The 10,670-nt window shown below is 40.5% G+C and overlaps 2 protein-coding genes across 5 annotated transcripts; both read right to left on the reverse strand.

Moving 5' to 3' along the window:
* Window positions 1-3,455: 3,455 nt before the first annotated feature.
* Window positions 3,456-5,351, reverse strand: LOC112196623 (cell wall protein RBR3). Of its 4 annotated transcripts, none has more exons than XM_040508818.1 (4): window positions 5,101-5,351; window positions 4,936-5,014; window positions 4,672-4,809; window positions 3,456-4,293 (listed from the first exon to the last, which is right to left on the reverse strand). In XM_040508818.1, exons 2-4 carry the CDS (start codon window positions 4,997-4,999, stop codon window positions 3,677-3,679), a joined length of 819 nt encoding a protein of 272 aa, XP_040364752.1. In that variant the 5' UTR covers window positions 5,000-5,014; window positions 5,101-5,351; the 3' UTR covers window positions 3,456-3,676. The 4 variants fall into 4 exon arrangements, with proteins under 4 accessions (XP_040364752.1, XP_040364748.1, XP_040364745.1 ...); XM_040508814.1 differs by having other exon boundaries at window positions 3,456-4,473; window positions 5,101-5,350; XM_040508811.1 differs by having other exon boundaries at window positions 3,456-4,809; window positions 4,936-5,009; window positions 5,101-5,344.
* A 1,360-nt stretch (window positions 5,352-6,711) lies between these two features.
* LOC112196608 (heat shock 70 kDa protein 4) lies at window positions 6,712-9,542 on the reverse strand. Its single transcript, XM_024337005.2, has 2 exons — window positions 9,239-9,542; window positions 6,712-8,603 (listed from the first exon to the last, which is right to left on the reverse strand). The coding sequence occupies exons 1-2, from the start codon at window positions 9,450-9,452 to the stop codon at window positions 6,868-6,870; spliced, it is 1,950 nt and encodes a 649-aa protein (XP_024192773.1). The 5' UTR covers window positions 9,453-9,542; the 3' UTR covers window positions 6,712-6,867.
* Between the last annotated feature and the right edge of the window lie 1,128 nt (window positions 9,543-10,670).

Here is a 10,670-nt window from a genome sequence, read left to right on the forward strand (position 1 = left end):
TCCTGAAGTAAGTCATCGCCTATATAAAGGAGGCTCGACGTCCAGGTAATCCATCGAATTCCAATTATCTCTACTCCACCATTAAGAAACGTACTGACTTAGGCATCAGAGGGTTTTCTGCAGGTACCCCCCCTTCTCCTCGAGCCGACAGTCAAACTCCAGGTCAACGCTCGAGGGAAGCTTCTCGATTGTTCCCGGTCAGCTCCCGCTCCAGTCCGCATTAATTGGTGAGTCAAACTCCTCAAAGGAATTTTTCGACACCAACAATTGGCGCCATCTGTGGGAAACACTTTTCCCTAAAAAGTGATGGCGGAAGCTGCCCATGACGGGATTCTATTTCTGTCACTAAGGACTGGGAGTGATGGAATACAAGCCCAAAGTGACAAAAGTCTGGGTAACGTAGACTAGCGTTCTTTCCTTTAATAATCATATTCTGACTTTTTCTTTTTATATTTGAAATATATTTGTGGTCAGTGTTGTTGAAATGTATGTGTAAGGCTGGTGGCCAGAGTAAATACCCAAGGCCGGTGGCTATGGAGAATAAAATGTTGTTGATCAGATGCAAAGGGAAATGGGGGCAATTCCATGTCTCATGCTGAAAATGAATCTTCGCCTTAAGGAAAGAATCGAGGCGGCCAGGGCCCGAGGCAAGATTCAGGGTGGCCAGGGCCTAAGGAAAGAATCGGGGTGGCAAGGGCCTGAGGAAAGAATCAGGGCGGCCAGGGCTCGAGGAAAGAATCGGGACGGCCAGGGCTCGAGGAAATATTCGAGGCAAGATTTGAAGCAGCCAAAGAATGGAAATTTCCTCTTAGGACGAGTATCCAAAGAGAAAATTTGGGGGCATTGTGGGAGTGGTCAAATTCTGCTGGGCCTACAATTAAGGCGATTAACTCCGCAGTTAGTATGGCGTTAAATTTCAGTCATGAATGCGGCGATTATTACAACAATAACTACGCACAATAATTATGATTATAAGTGCGCAATGAATGACTATCATAAATACTCAATGAATGATGGTTTATGATGGTCGTAAGTATGCAATGATTAACTGTTATTAGTGCGGCAATAATTGTCATTATAAGTGTGTAAATAAATGCAGCCATCAAAGCAGAAATAATGGCGGCTTGTTCTTGAAGTAAGTCATCGCCTATATAAAGGAGGCTCGACGTCCAGGTAATCCATCGAATTCCAATTATCTCTACTCCACCATTAAGAAACGTACTGACTTAGGCATCAGAGGGTTTTCTGCAGGTACCCCCCCTTCTCCTCGAGCCGACGGTCAAACTCCAGGTCAACGCTCGAGGGAAGCTTCTCGATTGTTCCCGGTCAGCTCCCGCTCCAGTCCGCATTAATTGGTGAGTCAAACTCCTCAACGGAATTTTTCGACACCAACAGCCGTTGAGCTTTACACCACATTGTAAAGCCAGATGAAATACATAATGCCAAAATTTGGTTTTGTATAATCCGTATTGCAAGAAGGTAAAGCAACTGGAGTTAAAGGCAAGTTTTCTATGTCGAAATCTACGTCAATTTTACTAGACTGATTATGAGTTCTTTTTGGTTGTTATCTTTGGTAGAGCAGTCATATGTTAAATGCATAAGCCCCTTTAGAGTTTAGAGATAGAGGTGAGTACTACTCGAGATTGTAAGTAAAGTTTGGAACTAGCCTTGGCTATGAAGCAGAGCGACCTCGTCTTTATGGTGGGAATACTTGTTTTTAGGCCGACCACTAAATAGAAGCGATAGCAAAGCCAAGGCCTATAAAGACGAGTAATCTTTATAGTAATACCAAACGACCTACCTATATAGCCTCGGAAAATCCTTTTTTTTTTTTTTCCCCGGATGTCAACTCTTGTGTTAGAGTGCGGTAAACACATACAAGCTAAAAAAATAAATACTGTGATAACCCTGGCAAGAAGATTTATTGAAGTTGGGGACCCAAGACAACGACAAAGATTAATTGACGGGGAACTCAATCAGAAGATGTTTATAGAAGTTGAGGAGCTGGTCATGATGTATGTTCCACTGGTGGCAACGCCGGGAGATAGATCGGTTCCTATATCTACATGTGGGGTGAGTGACTTGGTATTTCATAGCTAATATAGGGTTGCAAACAAGCACCGATCTTTAAGATCTAGGAGCGGCTTTCTATAAATAATTCCTCATTTTTTGAGGAACGAAGTAGAGTGGAGGTTCGGCTTTAAAGTATATTATTAGTTATAAAAAATGAATTTGAGTTCAACTAGAGGGTTGTGAGCCCTTCCTACTGGCTCCCATATGTTCTGTTAATGTCTAAAAGTTCGGCGGTAGCTGAACCTTCGTTAACGCTGATCCGACGGGCGGGTCGGTACCTGCGATGTTCTCAAAGCCTTCGCTATCTGTCAAATAAAATACACTGGGATGTCAGAGGGAGACCGCGTTGGGCGGTCTTCAACTCTCCGATGCCTAAGTTAGTCCATGTATTTATGTTGACAGAGTAACAATAGGTAAATAATGAATGCCTTATTAATGAGGAGAGAGGAGAGAACATTTTATGGGTGAGGAAGATGTTGATCTTCTCTTTGTTTTCGATGTGGGACTGATATGCTTCAGTTCCCCTTTTCAGAAGCCTCTGATGCCATCTTGGCGCGGCGCGTGGAGGCGCTTCGGCGGCGATCTGGAGGTGGTCCGACGTTGAGGCTGTAGCCCGTCTGGCAGTGTGTCTGCATGTCATTCCTTTGGTTGGAATTAGTACCTTTGGCGGTACAATGAGCGTGGCCCATTATAGCTAATTATACTTGCAAATGTACATGTATGTACATGTTCATAAAAGGTGATCAATTTTGAGGCATTGAGCCGATTACTAACCTAATTCTCTACATCCACCACACGGTTTGGGCCAACTCCAAGAATGTATGTTATGCATGGAGCATGGAGAAAACATCAAATTAACTAATAATGATCATATTCATGATGAAGACTTCTTACAGAACTTAACTAAATCACAAACAAATTAAGAGACAAAATTTACTCAACGATCGACTTAAACATGGACTGAAAACAGTCCAAACGAGTGAAGCTACGCCTCTTCCCCAGCCCCTCCAATTCAAGACAACCACAATGATTCTGTGTTTTTTCTCATATTAATTCAGGCCATGAATGGAGGCTTCTCCCGGCCACCAACACCTTGGTCCTTCTTTACCTACTCTACCGTAAATTTCAATGGAAAATCATTTACGTACGATTAGCTTTGATTTTACAACTTTTTCTAAATACTTTCAGCGACACAACCTTTAATTTGTTCATGATCATATTAGCCGCCAGTAGAACCAGTAAACTACCTAGCTCGTGGAAAAGGAATTAACACAACCACCTAAACGTTCTTAGTTAGTAATCTGATTACAAATCGTTTATGCAAACTACTAGTAAGATCGAATTGAAATGCGTATGCATGACTGCAAATATTGCAATGGGTCTATCATTACAATACGTTTACTCAAGAAAAACAGATGAGCTATGCATATCTACCCGGAAAACAGGACGCATGTCAAATACAAATTGCACACCAAACTATAGTCATTTTCTGTCAACTTCACTGTCCGGTTAATTTAATAACCGATGGTTTTCTGGTTTGACCAATATCTTCATAGATCTAGAGAGTCTCGTTTGACATCACTGAATGTTTACAACAACCTGCTTACGTGTTGCCAACAGAGAAAATTCCATTACCGTGCCCTTTGTTGTCATTAATTTGATTACCAGAAACAACAATACAAGGTTTCCGATCATCTTCAGGTTTGTCGTCTTTGCTGATCTGTGTTTGAGAAGGCCGACTCAACCTAGCATTGGTGGAGGAATTGCTTGAACTGGCTTTGTCTTTTTTCCGAGCGTTGCCAACAGAAAACCTTCCATTATCGTCCCCGGTGTTTCTACTAACTTGATTATCAGAAACAGTAATGCTTGGTTTCTGAACATCTCTAGGTCTGCCGTCTTTGGTGATCTGTGTTTGAGAAGGAGGACTCGACTTCGCATTGGTGGAGGAATTGCTACTGTTGCCAACAGGGAAACTTCCATTTTGGTCTCTGGTGTTTCCACTAACTGCTTGATTACCGGAAACAGTAGTGCTAGGTTTCTGATCATCTTTAGGTTTGTCGTCTTTGGTTATCTGTGTTTGAGAAGGAGGACTCGACTTCGCATTGGTGGAAGAATTGCTGGAATTGGCTTTGACTTTTTTCCGAGCATGCTTCTGCGGAGTGTTGCCAACAGGGAAACTTCCATTTTGGTCCCTGGTGTTTCCACTAACTGCTTGATTACCTGATACAGTAGTGCTAGGTTTCTGATTGGTGATCTGTGTTTGAGAAGGACTTGACTTCACATTGGTGGAGGAATTGCTGGAATTGGCTTTGACTTTTTTCCGAGCATGCTTCTGCGGAGTTTTGCCAACAGGGAAACTTCCATTTTGGTCCCTGGTGTTTCCACTAACTGCTTGATTACCAACAGTAGTGCTAGGTTTCTGATCATCTTTAGGTTTGTCGTCTTTGGTGATCTGTGTTTGAGAAGGACTCGACTTCGCATTGGTGGAGGAATAGCTGGAATTGGCTTTGACTTTTTTCCGAGCATGCTTCTGCGGAGTGTTGCCAACAGGGAAACTTCCATTTTGGTCCCTGGTGTTTCCACTAACTGCTTGATTACCAGAAACAGTAGTGCTAGGTTTCTGCCTTCCAAATCCAAATCTCCATATTGAAATCAGCAAATCCAAAAGCGCCCAAAATAAATTTGATACTACATTATACAGCACAGCATGCTTGGAAGCACCAGTGATCACAGTTTCTACAAACAAATGCCACAAACAAAATACAATTGCCAAAATTTTTAAGAAAATTCCCAAACAACACAAAACCCATAAAGATTAAGCCTCCACGAACAATAAAAAGAATCAAGTAATCAATTACATACCTTTGTAGGTGGGTGGCTCTCTATCAATTTGAGAATGCCTCCGGGTATTTGGTTGATTTTCCATCAGTAGCGCACTAAACTTCAAAGAATATAATAAACGTTTATTAGATTCTTAACCCAAAAGTTATATATCAACTTAGAGGGATCGTGTATATTCTTACTCACCGTTTCAAAGGTTTTGCTTTGTGGCTGGAAATCTGTTAGAGAGAGAGAGAGAGAGAGAGTGAGAGTGAGGGAGAGAGAGAGTGAAAACCTTTGGCGCAGAGAGAGAGAGTGAACAGTATATGTTTGGCCCGAAGTCTCCAACCTAACAGTCTAACTCTTTTCTAGTTGGGTACTAGCAACAGTGCCCGCGCTTTGTTGCGGGATGTGAATTTAGGGATGTTGCATTAGATCACCTACTCAAACACAATTATCCTGAAACTAAAGATAAACCAAACTGTTAAAAACTCATTTTCAATCATAGCAAGAGATTAAAAGACAATTGGTCCAGTTGCAGCAGATCACCTACCCAAACACAATTATCCTGAAACCAAAGATAAACCAAACTGTTAAAAACTCTGTTAAAAACTCATTTTCAGATGATTATCTCAATCATAGCACATTTCACAAATAATATAACACATGACAATGATGGTTTCACAAATAATATAACACATTTCAATGATCTATGATATTTATAGTTCTCTCTTTTTGTAACAATCTTTGCTAAATTATTATTTGTTTGCCAATTACCTCTTCCTAGTCTAATCAGTTTTGATAGCAAAACCATCATCACTCTTAGCTCCATTCAAACGCAAAAGAGCAGAAAACTAAAAACCAGAGACTCGAGCTGAATACATTCTGCAAATAAGATCAAACAAATCCAATCATAATTATATACAAATCATAATTGAATATATAATTAATGAAAACGTGGACCACTCAATCACTTTGATTTCAAAAATACACTGCTACTCATGCAAGTACTACAAAATAGCTAGGCTTAAAACCTTGAATAAGGAACAAACGATTAAATTTAATTGAATCACACTGAAATTGAAAACATTTAGCCTAAGAAACCATGGACGAAATTAACGTAAAAAATGCAAACATCCAGTAGATAAACACACATGATATGTCTCCTTAGTTTAAGAGTTAAATAAATAAAGAACAAAGTTCAAATGTAGGCAACAGTAAGAGAAACAAATGAAGAAAGAAAAGTATTTATAAGATGGAGAGAACCAGCATAAAAAGTTAAGCATAAAGAAAAGTATTTATAAGCTGATAATGCTCTTGCTATATGTCCATGTTATTGCAAATTCTTACTTTCTTTTAACATAGACAATGAGGTTTTTCCGAAAGAAGGTACTTCCTGAAAAACTAGCTAGTCAGGGGGATCGATGCTTGCATTAATGATACGCTTAAGACAGGATGATGAGAACTCTCATGTTACTTACTGTGACATTTGGGTTATGGGACTGAAATCAATGGACAGATGGACAATGATTCGCACGATTCTTTTACCACAACCACAAGTGAGCCATTTATATGGCACGGCCGTTGAGCTTTATACCACACTGTAAAGCCACATGAACGCCAAAATTTGGTTTTATATGATCCATATTGCAAGAAGGTAAGGAAACTTGAGTTAAAAGTGGGGTTTCTATAAGCTACGTCAGTGCTTATAAAGAGTTTAATTTTAGACTCAACTATGTGTTTCAGTGGTTGTTGGATCTCTCATCTTTACGTTGCTTGTTCTGCAGGTTTTCAGAAATTATATACAGAAGCACCTAATTGAACAGAAATTAAAGCCAAAAATTAACAATAAAAACCTGGCAAATACATTGTTCAGGACGCAGGAGGAAGACAAGACTCAAAACAAAGACGCTTAAAATACTTTTAACAACTGAAATCGTTTTTTTTTTTTTCCTAAAACAGAAACACAAGAACTTAATCGACTTCTTCAATCTTGGGACCAGCACCACTGCCACCAGCAGGAGAAACGTCTTCATCCTTGCCGCCAGCCATGTCAGGAGCAGCACCACCCTGGTACATCTTGGCAATGATCGGGTTGCAAATGCTTTCAAGCTCCTTCACCTTATCATCATACTCCTCTGCCTCTGCAAGTTGGTTGCCATCAAGCCATTGAATTGCCTGTTCAATTGCATCCTCTATCGTCTTCTTGTCGGCTGCATCAAGCTTTGAAGAAATCTTGTCATCTTTAATTGTGTTCCGCATGTTGTAGGCGTAATTCTCCAGAGCATTCTTGGACTCCACCTTCTTCTTGTGCTCCTCATCTTCCGACTTGTATTTCTCAGCCTCCTGTACCATCTTCTCGATATCCTCCTTGGATAGTCTTCCCTTGTCGTTTGTGATGGTAATCTTATTCTTCTGTCCAGTGGTCTTGTCCTCAGCAGAGACATTGAGGATGCCATTGGCATCAATGTCGAAGCAAACAGTAATCTGGGGTACACCCCTTGGAGCTGGAGGAATGCCAGAGAGCTCAAATTTGCCCAACAAGTTGTTATCGCGGGTTCTCGTCCTCTCACCCTCAAAAACCTGAATCAAGACACCAGGTTGGTTGTCTGAATATGTAGAAAACACCTGCTCCTTCTTAGTCGGAACGGTAGTATTCCTTGGGATCAACACAGTCATAACACCTCCAGCAGTCTCCAATCCCAAGGACAGAGGAGTGACATCTAGAAGCAATAGGTCCTGCACCTTCTCATTGCCCTCACCACTCAAAATAGCAGCTTGCACCGCAGCACCATAAGCGACAGCTTCATCCGGGTTGATGCTTTTGCACAACTCCTTTCCATTGAAGAAGTCTTGCAGCAATTGTTGCACCTTTGGAATCCTAGTAGAACCACCCACAAGCACAACATCATGGACACTGCTCTTGTCCATCTTTGCATCTCTCAAACACTTCTCAACTGGCTCCATGCACTTCCGAAATAAATCCATGTTCAGCTCTTCAAATCTTGCACGGGTGATAGATGAATAGAAATCAACACCCTCATACAAAGAGTCAATCTCAATGGTTGTCTGAGCAGTGGATGAGAGAGTCCTCTTCGCCCTCTCACAAGCTGTCCTCAATCTCCTAAGAGCTCTTGGATTTCCACTAATATCCTTCTTGTGCTTCCTCTTGAACTCTTGAACAAAGTGATTCACCATCCTGTTATCAAAATCCTCTCCTCCCAAATGAGTATCACCAGCAGTAGCTTTGACTTCAAAGATACCCTCTTCGATTGTAAGTAGAGAGACATCAAAAGTTCCTCCACCAAGATCAAAAATCAAGACATTCTTCTCTCCAACACTGGTTGCCTTCTTGTCGAGACCATAAGCTATGGCTGCAGCAGTGGGCTCATTGATAATACGCATCACATTAAGACCAGCAATGACTCCAGCATCCTTCGTAGCCTGACGCTGCGAGTCATTGAAGTAAGCAGGCACAGTAACAACTGCATTTTTCACCGTTGAGCCGAGATAGGCCTCTGCAATCTCCCGCATCTTGATGAGAACCATAGACGAGATCTCCTCAGCAGCAAATTGTTTCTCTTCACCTCTGTATGAAACCACAATCATGGGCTTGTCAGCAGGACCTGCAATGACCTTGAAGGACCAGTGCTTAATATCACCCTGAACAGATGGGTCACTGAACCTTCTACCAATCAACCGCTTTGCATCTGTAAAGATGACAAAACAAAATTAGAAAGCACAATATAAGGTGAGGTTACAGAGCTTTACATAAAACAGATCAAGCTACAGAGTCTTGTTTTCTCATTGAAGCCAACAGAATCCAATTAGAAAGCACAATATAGAGCTGTACATATAGCAGATCAATCGACAAAATCTTGCTTGAGCATAGACATAATCAGGCTAAACTAACAACCAACAAACTCGACACACTAGACACTTCATTAACCCTCTTATTTTCTGCGAAGCCAATTACCACAGAACACCCAATTAAACATTGGTTCAGCTCTGAAAATCCAAGCTTAACGTTTAGCAACCCCAAATTAAAGTACTAATCTAAAGTGCGATCAATCATAAAATCAATGTACATTATCAAAATCTTATCTCTTCACTATATTCTTTAACAATCAAACACTACAATCATCTTGACGGTGATGAAAATCCAATTATGCAGAACAAAATCAGCCATAAAGATTCCAAAAATTAGGCATATCTAACACACATTAAAGCTAAAACAATCAACACCAACAATTAAACAAATCACAGTATCAAAAACACCATGAATCAACAAAATTAAACCCAAACTATAAATCCTGTATCAAAAAACAGGGTTATGAAAAATTACCGAAGACGGTGTTGACGGGGTTCATGGCGACCTGGTTCTTAGCGGCGTCACCGATCAAACGCTCAGTATCAGTAAAGGCAACATAAGACGGCGTGGTTCTGTTGCCCTGGTCGTTGGCGATGATCTCGACACGATCGTGCTGCCACACTCCGACGCAAGAGTAGGTGGTGCCGAGGTCAATCCCGATCGCTGGTCCCTCTCCTTTTCCGGCCATTGTATACCAATCAGAGACTTGAAGAATCGCAGACAAGAAAGAAAGCTATACAGTTTGCGAAGGTTTTTTCAGATTTTGTTTAGTGGTGAGGGTGAGAGGTGTTTGGGGGTTTATATACGATGTGTAGGGCGGTGGGTCTAGATTGTTCTGTTAGGAAAGGTTTTGGAGGGAGTGGGTCTAGAAACTTCTGGTTTGATGCTGACCGCTCAAGTTTGGAATGGTGGACGGTGCTGATTCTGTTTCCTTCTTGGAAAAGGGGTCTTCCCTTTATATTTTGCTTATTGACCAGGAGGACTCCAGAAATTTCCATTGTTACCCTCAAGGAGTTTTTTTTTATTTTTTATTTTTATTTATTTATTTATTTTTTTTATCTATGAAGCACTAAATTTGAAGGCTCCGTCAATGCAACCATCATTTACCATTTGGTAACTACGAGTGACACGCATAAGCCGCTTTTGAGTTTAGAGATAGAGGTGAGTACTACTCGAGTCTTGAGATCGTAAGTAGAGTATGGAACGAGCTATGAAGCAGAGCGATCTCGTCTTTCTCGCTTGTGGCGAAGATTCTGGCACTAGATAATAGACCTTCTTGTATGGTGGGAATACTTGTTTTTGGGCCGACCACTAAATAATAGCAAAGCCAGGCCGTATAAATCTTTAATCTTTAGTAAATACCAAACGACCTACTTATATATAACCTCGGAAAATCCTTTTTTTTTTTTTTAGGATGTCAACCCTTGTCTTAGTGCGGTAAACACATACAAGTTATAACAATAAGTACGGTGTTACCCCTGGCAAGAAGATTTATTGAAGTTGAGGACCAGTGGTGGACACACCTAAGGCCCAGTGAGGGCAGCTGCACCCACTCATTTTCTTAGTTCTGTTTGATTTGCTTTATAGTATTTATCATAATGAAATTGTTTCAGCAATATTGGTCCCGTTGAGGAGCAATAAAACTCCCTATTCTAGAGTGATACAAGACTTACATGTAGTATTAGTAAAAAGCTGTGTTTGTTGGCCCACAAACATAAAAGAAATGAATAAAAAACTCTATTTCTAGTCTATTTTATATGTATTGTTAATTATTTTGCAGATTGTTGATTGTCGATTCTCTTCTTCTTCTTTTTTCTAAAATTCCTTTTTTTTTCCTTATATATAATTAGAGTTATATTAATTGATAGTTGTTATGTTTTGCTAAGAAATGCATTTTTGTTTTCAA

Source organism: Rosa chinensis, chromosome 1 (assembly GCF_002994745.2).
Source record: "Rosa chinensis cultivar Old Blush chromosome 1, RchiOBHm-V2, whole genome shotgun sequence".
Lineage (NCBI taxonomy): Eukaryota > Viridiplantae > Streptophyta > Magnoliopsida > Rosales > Rosaceae > Rosa > Rosa chinensis.